A 24,013-nucleotide genomic window follows, 5' to 3' on the forward strand; every position below is an offset into this window, starting at 1 on the left:
CCCTGCTTTGCTTTGCACAGGGGCTTGCGGCAGACACCTCCAGAGGTCCCTCCAAGCTCAGCCATGTGCTGTCGAGCTCCCTGCGCCCAGGCCGGGGGCTGCACAGAGACCTGCACCCGTCCCCGCCGGCCCCAAAATGCAGGGGGTCGTGAGCCCCCCCCGAGCAGGTTTTGCCCAGCGAAGGCCGTAAAGGGAATGACGGGGAGGCGGATACATGAGGGCAGTGTGAAATGAACAGCCACTGCTGCCGGCAGCGTCACCCAGCCCCTTCCCTGACCAACTCCCACACCTACCCCCACCTCCTCTTCCTTGGTAATTAACATCACTGGACCAATGTTAAACTGGAGGGGTGTAGTTTTCCTTCTTTAAACAAAGAAAGGAACTGAAGAAAGGAATCCTCCCAGTTCCACGATCCAGGGGAGTTAAACACGGCTCCAGGGGAGCCGCCCACTCTCCCACTGAAAAGGACCGTGACTCTCCTGAAAAACCAACACAGAGAAAATGGGCTTTGGTGACAGCACAAAGAATTTATTAAAGCCAGGATGACAAAGATGGATCATTTGGATTTGTGGCAACACCACAAATTTGTTTTTGTGAACATCAAAATGCTTTTTTGCTGGTAAGATTTCAAATAGGAAATCAAACCTGACGCAAATGGCTGAAGCAGTGGGAGCTACTGATAGTCACAGTTGGGTACCATGGAAAGAGTTCTCTGTGGGAATAGGGGCTGTCCAACGTGTCATCTGCTGGATCTGAACATTGTATCTTTTGGCCTCTGTTTGAGAACCACTGCCCTTGAAAGGGATACGTTGGAGAATTCCTTAATCAGCCAAGAGATACAAATACAAAAAAAATAGAAACAAAATAATGTCCTGAAATTTCCGAGGCCAGGAAATTTTCAGCCTAAAAGGAGAAGAAATTCAGTAGTCGATGAACCTGAGACATTGGGATTTGGTTTTCCTCAGCTGAACTGGTCCCTGTCCAAAGTTCACAAACAACTCCTGGGACAAATCTGAACCTTATTGAAATCAACCAGAACAACACTACTACTGCCTCCAGAACTAAAAACTTGAACTTTTACACAACAAACCAACATAGAGACTATGCGTGAGAAACAGAATGAAGTCTCTGGCCACAGAGATAGCATTACATTGAAAAGTTGAAAAAATTTCCAGTAAATCTCAGTGCCAAATCTGACTGAGCTGCCCATCTGTGCTCTGCCAAATCTCTCCTCCCTGGGAATGTCTCATCAGACTCTGCAAGTGTGTAAATATGATGGTAACTGGAGCCCTTGGCATCTCTGGTGGGAGCAGGGAGATAAAGTAATACAGCTCCAGGAGAGGGGAGAGCTGTCCTCACATAGTCTCTTGCAATATCTGAAACTGGGCAATAACACTTTACAGCCTCTGGCTAAGCAGGTAACACACCTAGAAGAATAAACTGCAACTGAGATGGCCAAGCCTGCACTGAGGGCTCCAAACATGACCCCTTCAATCAGAAGAATCACTATCAAACAGTAAAGGGCAACAGGTTGGGTTCTTCTGAGCCAGCAGATTGGCAGGATGTGGTTTCTTGGAGCTTGAGGGGCTTTGGAGGTTGAAGCAGCTCATCTGCTCTACACCTGTTGTGCTACATAGGGATAATATATTCCCCTCAGGAGAGGAATCCAAGATATACGTTTTTACGGTGGAAACATTCACTCTTCTTTTAATTTCCAAACTTTTCTTTCTTCTGCTTGCAAGTTGTTGCAGGCTTTTATCAGAGCATGGCACTGGTGGGAAATTCTCTGTAAGCCCTGGCTGAGCACTGCTGAGGATCTGCTGATGGCGAGCTGCAAAAACCGGGTCAGAGCTTTCTGAATTGAGATCAACCAAGTATCTGGGAAAGCAATTTTTTCTGGAGCTTTCCAACTCAATAATCCCATTTGCCTTCCTCTGCTTCAGCCCACTGTCAGCACATCGAGAGAGCTCGCCTTTCCTCTTAGCAGGGCATGCTTTCTTCCTCCCTACAGCTTTATTCCAGGGGATCCTTCCTGGACTCTGTTTTGTTTTGTTGCCTACAGCTGCCTTCTGCACCTTGTGGTCTGTGGACTCATTGCTGTCTTTTTGCCCAGGTGGAGCTTTCCATACAGACTGGTGGCAACCTTGAGGCTGCTGCTGCTGTGACGGTGTCAGGGCTTCAAACCCTCCAGTGCCTCTCCTGAACGCCTTCCTCCGTGGGGTTGGTAGAGGCGCTTCCAATGGTACAGGACAGTGTTTCTTCTGACTGCCCCCCAAAAAGTTACTGTCAGCCCAGCATATGCAAGGATGGGTAGCACAGCTCTGTGTCTCCAAGCCATATTTCATCTTCTGCAAAGAGGTGTTTGCTCTGTCACAGGCTTCTGTAGCAATTGCTTTGCCTCCTGAGGCTGCACCCTTAGAGGTGCCATCCTCAGTGATCTGGTTCCTCCCAGGGGAGTGTCTGTGTTGCTCCCCCACTGTCATACAGTGGAAATGAGACCAGCCTGAGCAGCTGCAAACCCTGCTGCCTCGGCAGCAGGGCTGGCATGGGTGCTCCTCATCCAGGACACGGAGCTGGCACGGGCCAGGGGAGGTCTGGGAAGAGTTATCTGTCACGTGAGGGGGCAGTCTGGCACTAGGCACAGGTGTGTGCTGCTCAGCTGAGGCATTAGGGAGCTTCACGAAGTCTAGTTCTTTACACAGCTTCAGGTGCTGGTCATTCAACTGGGCTGGCAGTGATTCCAGACCCTCTTTCAGCAGCTGAACACTGGATTTCACATCTGAAATCTCCGCATCTTTCTGGGGAAGCAGCAAGCAGAGCAGAAGCAGTAAGCAATACATGAAAAGGCACAATAATAAGAAAGTTTCAGGTACCATGTGTCAGTTTGATTCAAAGATTAGCAATCTGTATCTGCCTGTGTATCCTCAAACTGTTCCACCAAAGTGAGAGGTTTGGAACAGAAGCATACCCCTAACCCACTGTGTGCCCCCTCTCCCAGGACCACTGCCTTCTCATGCACTGGTGTGACACATCCTTGCCAAAAGCAATTCCTACAGCAGGGCCTTTGGAGAAACTAGACCTGTCCAGGAGGTGTCTGACAACTAATTCTTATGCCTCTGACACTCACTTGTTCTGTTTTCACCTCTTTTTTCCCTCACCCTGGGAAACACCTCACTGAAGGGACAAGGTGTTGCACTTTTGCAAGGTGCTCTCCCCTCACGGGCATGCATTGCACCACCTCCTCCAGCAAAACCATGTGCCAGATGAGGAAGCAGTGAGTGCTCTGTCGTGGCCTGCCACGACAGGGCACTGTTGGGCTCCTGTCTTACTGACCAGGGCTTCATCAGAGCTTACAGCACTGTTAGCCAGTGGTTGGGTAAGCATCCATCAGTATCTGGCCTAGAATTAGCATTTTAATACATCTTTCCCCCTTCATTATAACTAGAGCAGTCAGCTTTATAATCCACCATCTGAAGGCAATTTAATATTCAGTTAGTATTTTGAAGAAGTGGGAGAAATTCAGAATGAGGATTCAGAATAAAAGATTAATTTTGCACTTACGGCTGCAAGTCTCCTCTCCATCTCCAGCAATGCCTGCTCCATTTGGCTTCTGTCTCTCAGAGCTTTCAGTACAGAGTCACGGTGACTTTGAAGAGCATCTTCCACTAAACAGGGAAATCAATAAAAAACACATTTGGTCTTTCATTTGTAAATGTGAATAAAGTACTATCAATACTATTGCTGCTTCCTCCACGTCTTGGCATGAATCACCACAGAGATTCTCCCGCTGCGATCTCCCCGTGCCTCGGGCCATGAACAATGGGGTGGATGTTTAACGCAAGGCACTTGAAATTTGTAAGATGCTGCACATAGGCCAAACCTCGTTTACTGTGCTCTGTTAATGTGGCAGCTGGAGAGGAAAGGCTATGCAAAGCCACAGTACTTGGTAGGCTCAATGCAGGGAAGGCTGAGGCTTAGTTGTCTGCCAGCTGCACAACAGGCACGGCCAAGGCAGGGGGACCCCAGTACAGCTGACCCATCCCAGCGTAACCAGCCCTTTCCTGCAACCAGCTGGTGGTAAGTGGGAGCTTGAACAGAATGGAGATGTGAGAGGTTAATGGCTAAGAAGTGCGACCAGAGAAACTGTTTCAGAAATGCACAGGAGGCTGACAACTGAGGGGAAAATGATGGAAGGGATAGTGGGAAATGATGAAGCAAAGAATTGGGATTTCCATTTGCTGGGCAAGGGAAGAGAGAGGGTCAAAAACTGCCTGAACCAGGCAGCTGCACTCAGCACTTGGTAATGGGGGCCCCAGCAGTGTCCTGTGGGGGCACAGGCTCCCTGGGAGGGTACTAAATTGGAGCAAGATGCTCTTGGCTTCAGTCAGTCTTGTTGAAAAACTGATAAAACCCCAGGAATTCAGGTTATATGACTGGATAAGAATATAACTCCCCCTATGCAGCTGCAATTACTCTTATAGGAACCACTGCCGTGCCTAATATGCTACAGGATGGGAACACAATTTGCAGTGTGTGTGGAAATGAAAACTCCTTAGGAATCTTATAGAAGTCTCCTTTAAAATTGCAAATTAGGACAAAGAGCTGAGAAAGAGCAGAGAGAAAGAGTTAAACATGTCTGGTCTTTCCTGTGAAGGGTGCAGAAAGGTGTGTACAGCCAGTGTGGTTAGGGTGGAATGTTGGCTGGTTGGGAAAAAATGGGATCCAAAGCATTCTTGCTAAAGCAAAGCACTGCCAAACCAATGGGCCAGGATAACTGAAATCCTGGTTCGTGGACTAGCACTGCGCACCTGAGGAAAAGCAGAATAAAGCCTACATTTAAACAAGTGGCTACAAGAGCTCTGCAATTAATGAATCCTCTTTTGCTACAGATCCAAAGTGTTTGATTGACTTTGGTGTCCATGGAGCTGAGAGCCTGGATGAAGCTGTTCCTCTTCATCCAGTGTTTATCTCAGCTCCTCAGTGCAGCACCTCTCGCCCTGCAGAGCTGTGCTCACAGTCTGCAGAGCCACAGGGCACTTGGGATCCCTTCTCCTCATGCTCAGCTATTTTCATTAAGCTTGTAGGGACTTAATTATCTCAGTGAGCTGTGCCCTTCTGTCAAACTGTAGATGGAATTGGTTAAAGAGTTAAAAACTATTAGGGAGAGGCGGGCAGAAAATAATTGTAGGCTTTGCTTCTGTGAAAAAACAGGGACATTTAAAAAAGGTACATTTGGGAAGGAAGAAAGGAAAGAAATCTGAGCAATTATAGGCTTAGTAGTTTGATCTTATGGTGCAATGTTTTAGAGCAGGCTTTAAGGGGAAAAGTACTCAAAGACATGGAAGGAAATGGAATAAAATGGAACAAGATTGGAAAAAGTGGATTGTATCAGGCTAATGTAATGCTCTAGGACAATGCACAAGTCACAAGGTAGGTGACTTCTTAGACAAAGGCAACACAGTGGGCTTTCTGTAGATTCAGACAAAGCTTTTCAATGGAAGTTGTCATGTATTATAAAAAAAAGAGAGAGAGAAAAAAAGAACAGGAAACTTAAAAAATAACCCTCATTTAAAGGGAAAACATCAGCTCTTGCTCAGGGTAGCATGAGGGGACAAGGTGGCTCTGGAAGGTGCTTCTCGAGGCCTGCTCATAAGCCAAACACACTTAAAATCTGCTGTAGTCACCTGGGTGCAAAAGCCAGAGGGCATTCAGGTAATTAGCAGGTGACACAAAGATGCAAATGCCAGCACCAGGGGTTACAGGTGAGACAGGGCAGTGTGCTATGTGGTGGTGCACAGGCTCTGGCTGACACAACTGCTGTGCACCCCAGGATGTCTGGAAGCCTGCATACAGTCCCAGCTGTGCAAGGAAAAAAAAGAGATTCAACTGAGACACGGGCAGAGAAAAGCTCCAGGATAATTAAGTGCTTACATGGTAATCTCCTCTTATGAAAGGAGATTGAAAGTGTTGGTCTCATTCAGCCACGCAAAGCAGAGGTGTGTGGTGGCACGAGGCTGGAGATGCTGGGATGGGGTGCTGCTGAGAGCTGCCTCCCAGTACCAGGGAACTCCTGTGCCAAGCTGTATTTTTAACTTTGCCTTCCTCCAAATGAGTGTTGCTCAGGCACAGTGCTGTCATTAGGGAGAAGGAACCCGCAGTTGCCTCATCCATGTGTCTTCCTCACACACATTGAATTAAACCACCTCCCAGATCTGGTTTTGGGGGGAATTTCTCCATTTTTTCAGGATGCCCATCACCACATGGCTTTGCCTTATTCTCCATAGGAGCGTGGCTGATTTCTGAGGATTATCTGCACTTATTTCAACTAATATGCTTTCTGCTGTTGCAGGCAATTTGGTTGTCAATTTTAAGCTTTTAGTCTTTTGCTCTGACAGATTTAGACTGTTTTATAAATCTAGAAAGCTATGACTTGCAGAATGGGTTTGTAACGGGGGAGTGAATGTTTGAGGGGGCCTTTTAGACTTTGCATCTCCCTGATTAGACCTGAGGGCTACCTTCAATCCAAGAACAAGTTTTTGGGGAGCCTGCCAGCCTACAAAGAGGGGGAAGGCAGCAGTGACTCAAGGAGGAAACTCCTTTCATGTCACTTTATCACCTTCCATCTCTGCATAGTGAAGACACAGAAAGGGCAGCATCCGCAAGCCTACCACGGCTTGCTGCTCTTCTCCATATGCTTAATTTTAGCTCAGAATTATTTTTAAAACTTTCTAGTTTCCCTAGTCTGTCTGTTCTTCTTCAACATAGTATCCTCAGTCTAAAAATAGTCCTGCATCCACTGGGCTTGTGATCTGCACATAACGTTTGACTCAGCACAGCATGCTGCAGGCAAGCAACCAGCAGCCAGCCTTTTGAACGCATTTCATTTGTACGTGTAGGAGTATTCTGCAGAAAAGGAACCTCAGTACAGAGGAGGGGCACTCCCCTCCCTACTTCCATACCAGAGAAGTGTTCAGACTTGTCAAACAGTAGCAAACAAAATAAAAATGGATGTTAATAGAGACTTAAAAAAATAGGCATTGAGACGGCCAAACTAGATCAGATCAAGAACTCTGTTAGTCAAATGACTTGCCTTTGAGAATGATCAAGAATGGCTGCTTCAGAGGAGGTTTTCTTCAAATAAACCCTGCAGCAGATAGTTATTCAATAACTTGATCATAGAGAGAAAATCTTTACTCAGTTAATGGGTGACATGCACAGACTTGTGCCTCTCTTGAGGTAATTTAAACAAAGCATTTTTTTTACAAACGGGAACATCACTGTGTTTTGATTTGTTGTACCATTTTCTTCAGATGCTACTGGTTTACAGTAATAACATTTGGAATGTGAAATCTGGCATGAGATAAAAGGCTGTAGGACCTCGGGGTAGGGTTGCCACCCTGTGCTGCAGAGAGTTCCCTGCAAATCAGCCTGCACCCAGATGCAGCTGCACTCCCAGCAGCTGAAAACTACAGCCTGAGCAGCCGAGGGAGGGAGTGCCAGCCTCCCAGCCTAGGAATATTAAACAGCAACTGCTTCTGATGCCTATCTATCACCCTCTGTGCAGCTCATCCTGAGATTGGCACTGACAGCACAGAGGCTTTAAATAACACTTTGGAGAGAGGTTGGTTCCCCCACGCCCAGGTTCAGTAGGGGAAATAGGAGGTCTTATAAACCTGGTGAGGCACAAGCAGGGAAGGCAGCTCTGCAGCTCACCAGAGCCCTGTGTGTTCTCCCTGGGCAGCAATGGAGCTTTGCCAGTGGGTGGGACAGTTGGGCTGTCACAGCTGTATCCTGCTTGGATATACTCTGAGCAGTCAGCTGGAAGGTTTGTGCTGGCTTAGCCTGAGTTCTCTTCCACAGTGCATCAGACAGCACCTGTATCAGTGCACTGTGGGATGAGCTGCCCCTGACCTCACCCTGTGCTACAGCACACAGTGCTCCAAGCCCTGAACAATGAGGGGTTTCAATTTCCACCAGAGCAACCACACTTCCTCTCACCATCCATGCTGAGGTGTTTTGGACTCTGGTTAAAGTCCCTCACATCAACAACTTTGTCAGTCAGTGCACATCTAGTTAGCAGCTACATGTAAAAAAACCATTTCTTTATTCAGTTTCAAACCTTTTGACTTTTCAATTCACACAGAATGTAAGGTAGTCTGGACTGGATGTCCCAGTCTGGACCATACTGTTCACAGTAAACAAGCTCAAATCACATCGCTCTAAACACAGTGATTTGCCCTAGAAATCTTGCCAGCAACTGCTGGGCCTGGGGAGTCTGGAAACAAATCATGTTTGAAATTTGCCTACCAGGCACTGGATCCTGTCAGAGAATTGCATCAGCTCGTGCCTCTGTAAGTGACACATTGCACATTATTCTGTCACCCTTGCTGGCAGTGCGTCAGAGGACTGCCTGTGGTGTGCTGGCTGGAAGGATGCTGCTCATGTGCGATGGAGCCAAGGTGGTGCAGAGAATATGGCTATTAGGAGCTGTCACAGCTGGAACTATCAGATACCAGGACAGCAAAGCAGTTCAGAGAGGGCTGAGTGGTGAAATTTGGGGTTGTATAAAAAATAGAAAGCTTTGATAAAAGCCTGGGTATATAAATTAAAATGAGAAAAATATGAAAAGAAACGAGTTACAGGAGCTGAAACCAGAAGGAAAGAGCAAATGATGAGCGGGCAAGTCAACTAAAGAAACTGTGTATAAGGTGGAAGAACTGAGGCCACAGGGTCTGCCTTCCTCTTTACATCCCTGTGCACTGCGCACCAAGATGTGAGCAAGGCTCAGAGCAGCTGTGTCTCTACGGAAGCTGCTCAGGCAAATCTTGTCTCATCTCTGGTGCCAGACACAGCTCTATCCACTGTGTGCAAGCACATATGGACAAAAGAAAACATTTTTTAAAAATCTTCCTGCACAGAGCATGCCAACCCAACAGCATTTGGAAATGCTTTGGAAATACATTTTGAAAAATATTTTCTGTTTTCTCCTCACCCCATGGCTATGCAGACCGTGCCAAATGTGCTTGCTATCCACTGCTATAAATGCAGCCTGTGATACTCCTTATAAGCTTTTAATAAAGACAGACTTGCTTTCCAGTTCCACCTTTCTTTGCTTTTCAAAGCTGTTGGAATGTCCTGGTGCAATAGTTCTCTTCATCTTCTGCATTCCTCCCCTGCATGTGAAACCCTCCACTTCCAGTGATTCGCCATGTCTCTGCTGTGTCACCAGCATCCCCAGGTACTGTGTCATCAGCCACTGACATTAAGAGCTTTATCAGCTCTGAATTTAGCTCTTTATCACCTATGTTTTGGAATTTTATACCAGTTTTTCAAGGGAATAGCTTCAGTTGGGATCTTTTCAAGGCACTAGTGCAGGTATTTATTTAGTGGGAACTTAATTATCCATCACTGTGATACCAGTCAAATGACAGTGTTTATCAGCAATTAAGCAGTGACAGATGAACCTCCCAGAAATAAAAAAAGAACAACATTGTGCAGCATGTGATGATTTTCATTATATATTCAACATTCTGCAGCATGATGCATTACAGAAAGTGCCAATTTTTCTTTTCAATTGCCTTGAAAATCTAGTAGCAGGCACCTCTGGGAGGTTTCTCATTTCATTCAAGGCACATTTATTTAAAATGGATATGGAGAAGAAAGAGGACAGCTGAGTAAATGGTATGGAATGAAGAGGGGGAGTTGTGAACAATAGATTTGATTTTCAGTGCCATGACAACAATTTCTGTGCATGAGGTATGTGAAATTAGGCAAAGTCCTGCTGCAGAGTGGACAAGTTGAGGCACTGAAGTAATTAGGGGGTGGGAAAATGTGTAATAGGGAACTCGTTGTGCTGGCCAAAGCAGACAGATTCTTGCTTACTTTAGGGTCCCACCAAGAGCACTTGCCAAGCAGAGCAAAGGAGTGTTCTTAGTACAACAAGATTGGTATTTCAAATGTACAGGCTATTACAGCCTCCAGCAGAATGCACCAGACTCCACTCCTTTTGCCTGAAAGGGCTGTGTTGACTTAAAGGGTACCTGTCAAAGATGTGCTTCGTGCAAGCCACATTTTGCCCACACACTGAATATTATCGTGCTTTTGTGAAGGTCTGCTGCCTTCATCTCACAAGGTATAACTCAATTCACCTTTCTTGCATGTATTGGAACTGGCCTCTTGTTCTTGTATAGAGCAAGGCAAGCTCTGAGCAGAGTCCTGACAGGGTGTTGATAAAGCATCACAACAGCATTTAAAATTAACGTACTCTCAAAGATTCAGATCTAAGCCAAATTAGAAACAATTTCTTGAAGTATTTTCCCTCGATAAAGGCTTCTGTGATTATCCACCTCAGAGTTGTTCAAAAGTATTTTATATTATTGGCTATTTTGGGGGTCACCTTTTTATCATGGCAATAGTGTGCTTCACTGTGTGATTCTCATTCAAAATGAGCAGTACTACTTTTGCTCACAGCCAAAATACAGTCATTTCAAGCCCAGAAGAGCGACAGAAGACTTCAGACTAACACACAAAAATCTGAGAAAGCCCTAAAAACTGAAACTGGATACTCAGGATATAAATATCTAAGTTATTTTTACTGCATGTTCCATTAGTGCTCCAGATAGTCTAAAAATGATCATACTCCAGGGCAGAATACAAAAACAGAGAGGTGTGTTCATTTACGCGTGTACGGTGTCTAAGTACAAGAGAGCAGAGGAAGGGACAAAATAAGAGAGCAAGAATGGAAAAATAGACAAGTCCATACCATGGATAAGTCTTATTTTCTCTCCTCCTTTAGGGAGAGCAGCTGTGGGTGGCATGACTTGCCCAGTTCACCCCAGCCTGGAGACAACAGGCTGACATTCAGCAGTTTGACTGTGCCCTCTGCTGTTAACAGAAACACAGGAAGGACTTACTTTTCTTGGAAAGGGTTTCTAGGTGAACCAAAATGGATTTGTATCTGGAATCAGACATTTCTTCAAACTTGTCCAAGCGTGCTTGCAGCTGCAAAAAAACAAAGGTAAATGAAAAAATGAATGCATTGCCTTTTCTTTGTTTGCAAAATCACAGCACCAGATGCCAGAGAACAATGACAGCAACTCATAGAATGGAACAGTCTGAAAATGATTGTTTATCTATCTTGAAACAATTTGTCCAGCTGTTGGTTGCAATCCCAAAGGAGATCTGGAATTGCTCAAAAGGCTCATGAAATCTAAACAGATTTCAAAAAAAAAGAGATAATAGTCTGTAAAATAGCATTAATAATAACTAATCAAATTAATTATAAAAGTATTGAGGGACAGACCTTCACCTTCAGAACACATTGACTAATCCTGAGAGCAGACTACTTTCTTCAGGTAGAAGGAAAAAAGGGCTGATATTTGCAGATAGTCACTACAGTTTGTTTTTGTTCCTGAAACCCAGAGAAATTCCACTGCTGGCTCTGAGGGAAGACCTTAAAGACCTTAATCCTAAGGACAGGCCACAAAGACAATGGTGTATGCAAAAAAATTTCCAATTGTTGGTTTAAAGTATTTGAGTGCTCAAGATATATATTTTAAATATCAGCACAGTAAAGGAGAGAAAGTGAACATTCTGTAGCATTTCTAACTCTTCATTAGTCTACATTCTGAATTTGAAATAACTTACCCCTTGAAGCCTGTCTTTGGTACTGGAGATAAAGGCGCTTAGGACCTCACTAAAATGAAAAAAAACTCCAACAAGTATAAACCAGACATGTAAGTTACTGGAGTGTACAAAAATTGAAAAGATCATAGTAAAAATGAGACATGAAACACTGCAAGGCACAGTGTAGTGTATAATGAAAGCACAGAAACATGGTTATTTCAGGAGGCATAACCCTTCAAAGTCACCTTAGTTGTTTTAGGAAAGCATGGCCTCTGCTATGTAGAGTAAGAAAAAAATGCATGGACACACATGCACAAATATGTAATATACATAAAATTATGGGGTTTTTACTCTCTGATACTTTGCCTTAGCATTCATGCCTCTCTCAGAAGTTTTAGTTGGCATTTACCCAACTGTCCATTAGCTCCTGGGGTGTTATCACTGTGTTATCTGCTCCGGAAGGACCCAGCCTGGGCGGAGGTGATGTGCCAGTTGCTGTGATACATGGTATTATATTTGGACTAAAATAACTGTGGGGAAAAACATAGGAAAAGGTCCAGCCTCAACAAAGCCCAAGTCAGGAAGAACAAATACTGAAAATCCTTTTCTCCTGAGATTAAGCCTGTGGTTTCTGTTATCCATCCTTTGAAACTGAACGAGCCTATCGGGAACCAGGCTTTATTCATGATTAACCAGCCACACCCGAATGCACGGGTGGTTGCTAAGCAAAGTGATAACCTTTTTCCTCTCTGAAGGTTCCAGTCAGTTTAAGTCAATCATTTAGTGTTGCAAATTACAACAACCAAAAAGATGGAGGCCGGGTAGATTCTAGTTATGAGAGTTAGGCGGTGCTTCTGAAACCTCTCTAGCTTTATGGAAAGGAAGATGCTAATTTTCTTAGTCAAACTTGCGGGGGATACAAATTGATAAATTATACGCTTATCTTTGCAAAGATAACATAGCTATCTCTACAAACAGGTTTCTAATCTGGGAGTGAGCCTGGAGTGTAGGAAGGAGCATAATCCATTTAATGAAAAAATAAAGGGTAATTATGAATGCTGCCTAAACATTTAAAACTATTTTTTCATTTCATATAATTCACTTACAAAAATCCTCCTCTTCTCTAATAGGCACTAGAGAGTCAGTTTTGCCCTATCAGAAGCATAGTGCCCATTGCAAAGGCGAGAGAGATACATAGCCTGATTTGATCAAAGGCTTTTAATAAAAACACTCTTCACTGTGGATGGTACATTATAAAATGTAACTAATGTGCTAAGAATTATTTATAGGTGCACTGGGGAGTTTGCCATCTTTAATTTTTGAGCTTCAAATGGTTAGCTTGTTCCTTAAAGTCCTCTAGGACCTACATGTACATTTAATTCTTTACATTTAACAAAGAGCAGATGCAAATTACGTTAGCAAATTACACTTGTCTGTTACAAAAAAAACCAAACACGTAAAAACCTTGTATACAAAAACAATTCTAGAGATATGTACAGGTTTATAAAGGTGCAATCTGTACACAGGGGTGTTTGGCAATCCTCCCATTTGGCCCAAATCTGAAGGTTGGCCTCGGAGTCCCTTTGATCAGTCCTCATACAGTCTGTGAAATTTTGAGAAATAAAAACTTTCACAGAGAATCAATAAAGAAAAAACCCCCCACTGATTAAAAAAAGAAGGACAAAGGTAAATTCAGGTTAGTATTTTGTTATTCCTCGGGGCTTATGGCTGACTGTGTTACATAAATCACATTGTAAATAAACCCTATTCTCTTATCCTGTGACTCTTTCCAATCAGAAATTATTTAAAACCTGGAAAGATACTTTTCTTGGAGAAATATGCAGCTTTGTCATGTATGATTTGTAAGAGGGGAAGAAGGAGCTGCAGGGAGTGATAACCATCGGCACAGAAAGAATTTCCAGTGGATGTCTACATACCGGTCATATTTGTCCTTTATTTTGTTCTTATTCACTTCAAAATTTTCCAAGACACTTTTCACTCTTCCTGTGCTAAGATTAAGTAAACCTTTTTCTCTTGTTTCTTCATCAAATAACTGTGGTTTTGTCTGGTATTTGGTAAAAATACTGGGCTCACTCTGTTGCACAAACAAAAGAAAAATGTTGAAGTATAAAAATAATCAGAACATTAATTAGAAAAACCCGTTTGTGTACCTAATACTTTGCAGACAGAGATCACAGTGATTGGACGTGACAGATTAGATTGGACGAGGAGATTAAGAATTTCATGAGATTATGGTTCATTTAGTGTGCCTGGTTAGATTGACTCCCTGTGGAACTGAGACTCAGCCCAAACTCCTCCAGTCTCAGGCTTTTCTCTCATTTTGAGGATTTCCAGTTTGTTACAATCATAAGGTGTGTAGATTTTTTCCCTCTCGGTTCAACACAGAGACTATAAACAAATTCCAGTGTTCCTGGAATTGTGGAAAAGTTGAAGTTGTCAGAAGAAGCTCCCTATACAGGAATCTAAAGAAAATCCCATTGAATTTCCTGGTGGATTACATAATTTTGCTGCCAAATAGCAACATCGACAGACTGTAGATGAATTTTTCACATGCTTCAATACACATTTCAGAACAAGAAATTTAATGTTATTATGAAAGCTTCATTCTACAAAATTTCCAGACACCGTGACCAAAATGGAAATGCCTTTTCTTTAAAACATAAGAAAATGCAAATTCCATTCATTTTTTTCCTTTTTAAAGAGTGAATTTCCTTTTTTGTGTCTGACAAAAAGCTGCTCCTCAGCAAAATGCAGAGGACAGCAGACAGCATCTGGAACTGAAGGACAGCCTGGGGCCACCAAGCTGGCACCGCTGCTCTTTCCTAATCTTTCCTCTCAGGTGTATTTATTCAGATCTGGTGCTCTCTGTTAGCAATACAGGACCTATTTCAGTGAGCCTAGTAACATCAGAAACCATGTGCTCTGGGAGAAAGATTTTAAGCATAGAAGCTCTTCACCCCAGTCCAAAATCATTCATCATCTCCCATAACAACAATACAGCAAGGTCATTGCCAGTCCAGGGAAATAAATATTGAGCAGCTCTTCATTCTTGTAGAAAACTAAGGAAGCAAAACACAGCATTTTTCAACGAGCAATAGATGTAATATTCTAGCTTGGCTAGGTAGGTGGTCTAAAGACTTTAGCTCAAGAATAATTTCATATTATTTTAGTAACTTTCAAAATGTGATTCAAGAAAATAATACCTATCTCAATAACAATTTATAGTAATCTGTTATAAATATCAGGTTTTCATCCTACCAGGCTGCTACTTTGTCTTGTCACAGTAAATATATATGTGTAGCAAGAAGATAACTTGATTCCAGCAGTTACTGACACTTGCAAATGTTACCACCTGATGTCAGGATTTTCCATTAACTTTGAATGGTGGCTGTGTGCCTGAACAGGGCTGAAGGAGAGCGAGACTCACGTCCTGGGAGTTTTGCTGTCCCGGCTGCGAGCCCAGCTCCAGCAGTGCCGCTGCCGACTGCATGTTCTCCGGGCAGAACTGGGAGCCGAAGAGCAGCTGAGAGTCGCTCAAACTCGAGTAGTCACTGGCAGTGCTGCTCCTCATGGAACACTTGTTAGGCCTGAAATGGGGTGGAGAGGGGTGTGAATGAGCCTGAAGGAATTAAAAGGCCAAATGGAACTCCCTACATGGCCTGCTGGAACCACTCAATCATGGCCCACCCCAACATGTTAATTTTCCCTCGCCACTCGGAAAGAACCATTCCTATAATGACACAAGGTTTAATTCTAAGATAAACCAACTGGCTTATCTTAAACTGCCACATCCATACAAACACAGTGTTGTAGCTCCACATTCACCTTGCAGGGGTGAAGGTATTTCTCCAGCAAGTCCTGCAGACAGGAAACTAAAAAAGCCAGGACTGGGCAGCTCATCCTACCTGCTATGCCGATCAGTCTTAGTTAAAGAGACACCTTGGGGTTTGCTCCTAGCCAGTGCTGGGTCTCTCTCTTTCAATTACTCTGGATAATAAATTCTGTTGTAACTTAGGCACTGCGTATTTGGAAGGGTATTCCAACAGAATAAAACTTTATGACTAATAGTTGACATTTCTTGGGCATTTATTCTCCAGATGCCTTAAGTCTGACACACTTGAACAACAAATAAATAGGTAGCGTATGTCTGGACAAACTGATCTGAGTTGTTAGAAATATTTCAAACATAGTAACATGCTACTCAAAAGTGCTCCTCTTTTCCCTGGACATTGCCCAAATAAATCTTTCCCAGCTAGCCTTGACTTTGTGCTGTGTTGCTCTGATTGTACTCCTCTTCAGAGACACGTCATCTCCTTCTTTATGGACTAGGTTTACGGCACAGGACCACCTTCCCTCAGACAAGGGTTTCTCTGCACAGCTGCACTGCTTCTCATTGTGCTGGAGGCTACCTTCAATTTTTTGTTAGCAAAAATACACATTTTTTTCATTTTTCGCATAGAATCATAGAACGGTTTGGGTTAGAAGGGACTTAAAAGATCGGCTAGTTCCAAGGCCCCTGCCATGGGCAGGGACACCTTCCGCTAGGCCAGGTTGTTTGAAGTCCCATCCCACCTGGCCTTGAACACTTCCAGGTATGGGGCACCCACAACTTCTCTGGGCAACCTGTGCCAGGGCCTTACCACCCTCACAGGAAAGAATTTATTCGTAACATCTGATCTAAATCTACCCTCTTTCAGTCTAAATTGTCTCTATTCCATTGCTCCATATCCACAAGGTCTGCCAGAGTGCTTAGGCTAGGTCCAAACATAAGAAAAGCTTGGCCAGGTTTATATTCTCAGTTCTTGTTTTTTTTGAGCTACCAAGAAGGAGAGATTTGTTGCTGCCTTTGGAGCTGGGAATTAGAGACCAAAATTAATAAAAAAGTCTCTTATGGTTTTTCTTTCATATCAAATGATACAAGTAAAGGAGACAGAACGGGAGAGTAATTAATGTGTATAACAAGAGATGATCACCCCAACATTTATTAGCAGTGATGTGTTTGGTTAATCCCCAGTTTTGGAAGGAGCCCAAACATCATAGACACAACAGGAAAGGGATTTAGCAGCAATATTTGAAGTGCTCAGTCTCCTTCTTCATTATATAGTGGTGTCACTGACAATATCATATTAATACTTTTGGCTTTAATCTGACCGAGTACACTGAGCCGCAGGCAAAAATAGATGAGGTATGGGTTTCTGGGTTCTCAAAAAGCCTAATAAATCTCTCTGAATTCAAAACTTCTCCCTTGATCTCTCTCTGGACACCAAATCTGAATATAATTTTTACTAGCACAGCTTCTTGTTTCCATCTCAGCTAAGCTTTGTAAAAAAAAATAAATTTTCTTAATCCACAGCCAGGATGTTGGGGAGAGATGTGAGCACATGGGCTGCCATGATCCCACACAGGCAGAGCCCCTGCCTGCAATGTGAGTAGCACATCTTCTGTACCAGTTTTCTAAATCCTCCTGCCTTCTAGCCAAAAAACCTCCCTCTTAGTTTAAAGCAGGGTTTTTATAATCCTTAAGTGCTTTACTGTCTTGACAACCCCCCTTTGAAAGTGTCTGCTACAACTGGTGAATATGACACCCCACGATGTGCTTGTTTTCTCAGATCCTTCACATCACTTGAAGCACAAGATTCTTGTAACAAAGGGTTTTATGACCAGTATTTTGAGGAGTATTGAGCTGAGAGGACTTTATGAGCCAAGTGATTCCCAGGCTTACTCTCCACTACAACCAAAGGTGGCTGCTGGCTGCTCTGAAGCCCAGTTTTTCTGTCTTAAGTTCACTACCTCAGCAGTTGCTTTAGGAATGATGGCACTTCTGCAAATTAGGAGGGGAGACAAAACAGATGTCTCTTTTGAATACACTCATTCCCCTGAGCAATGGATTTCTTTCTCCCTTGCTTAACACTGCTGGCAATTAATTAACTAACAAGACCATCTGGGCAAGCCAGGAGCCTAGCCATGGTTGGCCCAGACCTGTCTCTGATGGAGAGATCAGACAACCATGGTCAGATCTGGGATCAGATCCATGATCAGGCAACTGCAGCTCTTCTTACCACCTGACCATTCCCTTCAGGATGCCTGAGCTGCAGGGATACATGCTCTGTCCTAAATATAAACTCTTCCCCATAAAGAGCAAGGAAACATCCTAGATATGCAATCCCAGTTAGCAGTCCCTCCAGTGATGCAATAGTTTACCTTAGGAGAGCTTTTAGCTTTCTGCTAACATGAGCCATTCCCCAAATCCTCTGTGTGTTTGTGCCCATGACACTCCTATGGTATTGGCACTAGCATGTGTGTCCAAAGCAAAACCAGCTTTAGATATGTAAGATGAGTTCTTATCAGCTCAAAAAATGGTAAATCATCTGCTGCTGACTGATGGAACGACTGCTTTTTTCCACCTAGCTTTATGCCAGGTATTGCAATATTGGCAGCTCCAACCCTCTCTCGTGATGTGAGCATGATCTAAAAAATCTGCAGCCTTCTGCATATCTGAGAGGTCAGCTAGATCTTCACAGTCTCTGTTTCCCTGCTGTCAGTTAAAATTCTCCCTCTGTGACAGGAGTTAGATCTTTTGGGAACTTCTTTCATTTTTCTAAGTTCTGATTTCCACTCTAAATATTTTAGCACAACCATATGCAAATGTTCACCTTTCATTCAAAGGTTCTGCCTCCCCAAACAGAAACACACTATGCAACAAATACTCTCTTCTTGGATGTTCTGGTGACATTGACAAACTAAAAATTCATAACTATAAATTGTCATAGGCCTTATCAGTCTTTTTTAAAACTGATAATTTTACTCTCTTATTTGGATCCATCCTTATGTGCCAACACCAAGGTTTAAGAGTCATTTGGAAAAGCAATCTGAGACTTCTATAATTTGCAACATAACATTTATCTGCAACGTTGCTGTGAGGGATTTTCTGTGGTTCTGTCATCTCCACTGAACCTGTGCCAACATCCCTTTTCTTCCCAAGTGATGTGGGTGAAGCTCACTTACACCTTCCTGACACATTTCTTCAAAGTGCAATAAAGCCTCTTTCCCAAAGAAGAGATCTTTTTCTCCTGGTAGCAACCTTGAGTAGGATCAGTGTCATCAAGTCTTTCTTCTCCTGATTCCCCTCCAGCAAATCTCCCAGCCCTTTCTGCTCCTCCTCATTTAGGGACCAGGGCTGAATCACAACAAACCCAGTTGAAATTCCAGGAGCTGACGTTCACCTGCTCTTCCTCCTGGCTTTAGCCTGTATCTATAGGAACTGTCTCTAGCTCTGCTATGCTGCTCTCATCCTCACTATCTGCTGCCTGCCAATGTGCCCAGCAAATGAGCAAGGATGAGCCTTGGCTTTGGGGGCAGGGGAACTGGAGGAGTTTAAATAAAGGAGTTTTAGCTGCTGTTGCAGCCTCCAGCCATTTGCCATCTCTTCGCTGGGAACAGCCACAGTAGAAAATTATTATTCTGCTTCCTATCATTTTCACCATATCCTAAAAGGAATTTCTACAAACATATTCTGGCACTGGCCCTAATGCATTAACCACGACAAAATCCCTCTCAGTTATTCAGCTCAAACACTGCCTCCAGTTTCCAGATTTCAGGCTGAAAGTCTGTCTGGTCCTGTTTTAATTCCTCAAGGTCATTTTTACTTTCTATGAGCCACTCTATTATTCATTCGGCTGTGATTCAACACTGCCCAGACGTCCCTCACCTTGGAAACCACATAAGCCCTTTGTCCTGAGCTGGTTGTCGGTTGCAACAGGGTCCTTTCCTTAGGAGGAGATTGAGATTTCCACGGAGCAGCCGTTTTTGCTCCCACAAAATGCATCCCCACACATATTAAGATTAGACATTTGAAGATGGGGGGATTTTTTGCACCCCTCACTCCAGCCTGAAGCCATTTTCCAGCCTGCACTTACAGCCCTGGTTTCTCATTCCTCGGAGGCTCTGGAATTTTACAGCTGCTCTCCTGGTCTTTGTCCTGGCTGTCTCCTTCGTTTTCTGCTTATTCTGGGACCTTAAGGCAACTTCAAAATATGCAACCTTGTGATGCAGGATGGAATTTCATGGGATAATGGATTGAATGAGGTTGTTTAATTTGGAAGTTATTCTCAACAGCAGAAATAAGCCGTAGAGAGTAGTGGCCCAAGTAGGCTTTAACTTCCAGCATCCCTTTTGAATGCCTCTTTAATATTTTCATAGTTTCTTGGCCTTACATACTCTCTGGCAGGCTTTCTGCCTCTGATGTATTTGGAAGTTGGTATATGATTAGCTTTTATGCATTTAGCAAGTTACTTGTTTTCTCATGGAACAAGAAAATTCTCATAACTTCAATTTCAAATCTAAATAATCAAGTCTAAATAATCTTTATGTCTCAGGCAAGCATTTAACCCTTTTGGCTGTACAGTTTAATTTATTTTTAATGAGCTTCCTTATTATTATTGCAGTGTCTTTTTTTAATTAACAGTAGTGGATTTTTTGGCTTCTGCTGCTCCTGCAGAGATGCTGACTCCAGTTCCCCACTGCCACTCTCATGGTAGCACTACAAGAGCAAATAACCTGAACGTAGATCTTGTGCTCAACTCAAGGCTAAGGCAAGACGTGTCTCTTCCCCTGTGAGCTCCTTGGCCAAGGTAGGTATTTATGGTTTCTGAGATTGTACCTCAGCATCACACCCTGGTGATGCTTATCCAGTCGATCAGAGGCTGATTGAAGCATCGCTGCTTTTGTGGCTGCTGTTCTTGCATTCTCTGCGATCTTTTTCCATCAGCCCTCCTGGCTGGGCAGGTGGCAGTGCTGCTGTAACACGGCACTTTCCCTAATGAAGTCTGGCACTTCGATCCACAAAAACTGTGTTGTTTGTCAATACACTTCAATTGAGCATAAGCTTTTCCATTACAGCTGTCGTGTGGCCCCCTCCCACCCTCTTAAGTAACTGGCACCCTGATATTATTGTCCAACTAGACAACCTTCCCTTTGATAAATTTCTAAGATCTCTATTATGTCAATATTCATACATAAAACCAGGTGAAAGAGGGACTTTGGTTCCCCCCACCCTATTTCTCAGGCTGCCAGGGTTACAGGGAAGCATGTGTGTGGCTGACAGACAAAAAATAAAACCCAGAGCAGTCTCGGGCTTGCGCAGAACTGTGGCCGTGAGGGCAATGCATCACCAAAGCTCTGCATTTCCTGGGAACCTGGTGGCAGCTGCTCTCAGAAGTAACACCCTGACTCAAACTTGCAAAGAACTCACAGAGTGAGTCATACTCTGCCTAGATTATACGCTGATTTTATGTTTCATTTTTGAAGCTCCCTGAAAGACAGTATTCTGGGGATTATACAGCATACCCTGCTGTGATGGGAAAGGTTTCTAGTAACAGAAGTAAGCCAGGGAAAAATAATCAACACCTTTTCCCCCTATTTCAAATACACACACACATTCACACACTACTATGGGAAACTCTTCTTTCCTTATGAAAAGTTAATTGTCCTCAGAGAACTTCTCCCCCTTCTTAACTCCTCCAAAAGCCCAGTTGCATTTCCAGTAATGTTTCATGCCCTATTTGACCCTGTAAAGAATGTGGAATGCTGAGGAGTGGGTGTTAAAATCTTGTATGTATTTTCTTCCTGCGTTAATAAACGAGTTAAAAGGGAAGAATTCGTAGTTGATAGGATACTTTGGAGGAGGAAGGAATTCAAGTGATCCCTTTCCAAACAGGCACCTGTACTTCTTCCACTCATTTCCTTTCCTATTGCATGACTCCACTGAATTATTTATGTATTCAAAAATATGTCATATATAATATAAGAATGTAATTATATATTTTGTATATAATATGTAATTTTTATATTTTATCTAAATTTCCCCTGCTCAGTCTCTGACCAGAAAGAAAGTCTCAGGTTTTCAAACTACTTAGAAACAACTTCATGAAAACAAACAACCCCCCCAAACAAACAAACAAGCACAGTAAATCTGCAGATACCAAGAACGCAATAGAATTAAGTAATGCACAGTTATAAAGACAAAACTATGACAGGTATAAACACAATTTTTCCCTGAATTGGCTCCCCTTTGACCCCTACATCTGTGCAAAATTCAATTAATTCATATCTATGACAAGTATGTTTATAACGGGCAAGGAAATGACTATTATGCTTTCATTATCATCCATCATTGTGGTAACATCTGGCCAAAGAGACAGTATGACTAAAACTGTGAATTTGAACAAGTTAGTTATGTAAGTGGGTTATTTAACTAACAGAGGCTCAGAGCACCAAATTCAACGATTAGCTTCTCCAGAGTCAAACAGGGGATAAATCCCGCTGTCTTTTTCAGTCATGTGATACAAAAGGTGATGCTCTGCTGTACAAAATGCAGCCTATCTTACATATTTACCCTTCAGATGTTTACATCTGAATATTTGTTGTTTCACTATGGGCTGTAGATGTGGGGACTTCTAGCTGCTCTTTGGCTCCTGCTGGGAAAAAAACAAGCCATGCGTATAAATGCAGGATATGGAATAATTTTCAAGTTACATAATGTGTAATAATATTGCACATCACGCTTCATTTTATCTGCCCTCTGCACAGGCGAGAGAAAAATTTAACCTATCTAATGACACAAGGACAGGTCACAGGACTTCACCAAATACACCCCGAATGGACCAGGGTACGGCTTCCAGACAATGTCAGCTTTTAGATCCCCAGCAATGGTGGATCTGTGGCAGTTCCTGGCAGGCTGGGGGCACAAACAGCATCACAGGGGAGACCAATGGACTCCCATTAGCCTCCCATAATCAGCCATAGATCAGTTCTGGACATGTTTCACCTCTTCACCATCACCCCCACCATGTGCTTGGTTTCATGCCCCATCCCCTGTCCGTCAACCCACGCTCCATGCTCACACTCACCCCATGGCTGTCGGCATGCTCAGCATCTCCTTGATATTCCAGACGTTGAAGTTCATGTTGTCCTCAGGGCTGACACCCTGGCGGGCAGCCCCTGGCCCTCAACATGGCCCCGGCCCTCATGGCCTGTCCCCGCTGGTGGCTGCCATGGCGCCACAGTGCCCTGCAGGGAGGAGGGACATGGAGGGAGAGACCAGCCCTGCTTGGGGCAGCGTCTCCTGTGTCCTGTGGTCGTGGGGACAGCCCGGCAGGACACGGCCCTGCAGGCCCAAGACAGACCCGGCCTGAGGGTTTCCACAGGCCTGGGGCAGCCACACACTGGGCCTGCCCACCCTGTGGGGCCTTGAGGGCCTCAAGGGCACAGGGTTCCTGAATTTCACCTCAGGGTTAGGGGGTGTCTGAGCTCAGCCTGGGGCTGAGGGTTCCTGGATTTCACCTCAGGGCTGGGGGTGCCTGACTCTCACCCTGAGGCTGAGGGCCCCCGGATCTCACTGTGGGCCTGGGGTTCCCTGGGGTCACCCTGGACTGGGGTCCTGGGATCTCACCCCAGAGCTGGGAGTTTCTGGATCTCACCCTGAGGCAGACGGTCTTGGGGTCACCCTGGGGCTGAGGGTGCCTTCGGTCACCCCAGGTTGAGGGTCCCTGGATCTCATCCCAGGTCTGGGGGTCCCTAGATCTCACCCCAAGGCTTGAGGGGCCTTGGGGTCCTGGAGGGGTCCCTGGGGTCACCCCAGGGCTGAGGGTCCCCGGATCTCTCCCTGAGGCTGAGGGTTCCTGGGGTCACCCCGAGCTGGGGATCCCTTGACCTCACCTCAGAGGTGGGGGTATCTGGCTCTCAGCTCATGGCCATGGACCCAGGATCAACCCCAGCTCCAGTCTCTCTACAGGCCAGCTCTTGCCCTTCACCTGGGAGCATAATCCTGGGCACAGGGAGTCATCACAGGGCACGGGGAGGAAGAAGAGGCTTGGAGTGTGGGACACTGAGGGCACCTCCTGTGGGAGAACAGCAGCCACAGTGCTCATTTCCTTCATACCCAGAGACTGTGTGGTCTCTCGTGTAAATATCTCTGGCAGAAATGCAGAATGATTCAATTTCACCCATTAGAAGTATGACAAAAATAACCCATCATCTAAACATTCCCCAGAGAAAGATTCTCAAATATGGTTTCACTGGATTTTTTTCCCTTGTGCTTCTGTATCCTCCATCTTTAAGAATGTAAAACAGGCACACTTGTTTGCCTGATTTTTCCTCCTTTAATTCAAAACTATCCCAATATTAGTTAAAATGTTTTGTTGCTGGCTCTGAAGATACTCCATAAGCACTAAATCACTGTAAAAATAAGGTAGACATTAAGTCATGGATAGATCAGAGGAAATACTTGCATTCCCCTTTATCCTCTTTTGCCTTTCATATTAAAGGCAGCCTGGAGTTCAGAAGTGTCAAAATAATGGCTTTCCTGATG

General features: G+C 44.1%; 1 protein-coding gene across 5 annotated transcripts; it reads right to left on the reverse strand.

Annotated features, from left to right (window-relative positions):
* Positions 1-513: 513 nt before the first annotated feature.
* On the reverse strand, positions 514-23,475 carry CCDC36 (coiled-coil domain containing 36). 5 transcript variants are annotated; one of them, XM_017820671.1, is made up of 8 exons: positions 23,362-23,475; positions 22,554-22,713; positions 15,074-15,233; positions 13,563-13,720; positions 11,647-11,695; positions 10,914-11,001; positions 3,562-3,665; positions 514-2,798 (listed from the first exon to the last, which is right to left on the reverse strand). In XM_017820671.1, the coding sequence occupies exons 2-8, from the start codon at positions 22,607-22,609 to the stop codon at positions 1,491-1,493; spliced, it is 1,923 nt and encodes a 640-aa protein (XP_017676160.1). In that variant the 5' UTR covers positions 22,610-22,713; positions 23,362-23,475; the 3' UTR covers positions 514-1,490. The 5 variants fall into 5 exon arrangements, with proteins under 5 accessions (XP_017676160.1, XP_017676164.1, XP_017676162.1 ...); XM_017820675.1 differs by lacking the exon at positions 23,362-23,475 and adding an exon at positions 23,232-23,332; XM_017820673.1 differs by lacking the exon at positions 23,362-23,475 and adding an exon at positions 23,124-23,231.
* Between the last annotated feature and the right edge of the window lie 538 nt (positions 23,476-24,013).

Source organism: Lepidothrix coronata, unplaced genomic scaffold (assembly GCF_001604755.1).
Source record: "Lepidothrix coronata isolate B3197 unplaced genomic scaffold, Lepidothrix_coronata-1.0 Scaffold84, whole genome shotgun sequence".
Lineage (NCBI taxonomy): Eukaryota > Metazoa > Chordata > Aves > Passeriformes > Pipridae > Lepidothrix > Lepidothrix coronata.

Excerpts from the sequence above, each read along its gene's own strand:
- CCDC36 (XM_017820671.1), bottom strand. The coding sequence starts at position 22,609 with ATGAACTTCAACGTCTGGAATATCAAGGAGATGCTGAGCATGCCGACA. Across the intron at positions 11,002-11,646 it reads CCAAAGACAGGCTTCAAGGG|CTGCAAGCACGCTTGGACAA; the intron begins GTAAGTTATTTC and ends GTTTTTTTGCAG. Across the intron at positions 3,666-10,913 it reads AGAAACCCTTTCCAAGAAAA|TGGAAGATGCTCTTCAAAGT; the intron begins GTAAGTCCTTCC and ends TTCCCTGTTTAG.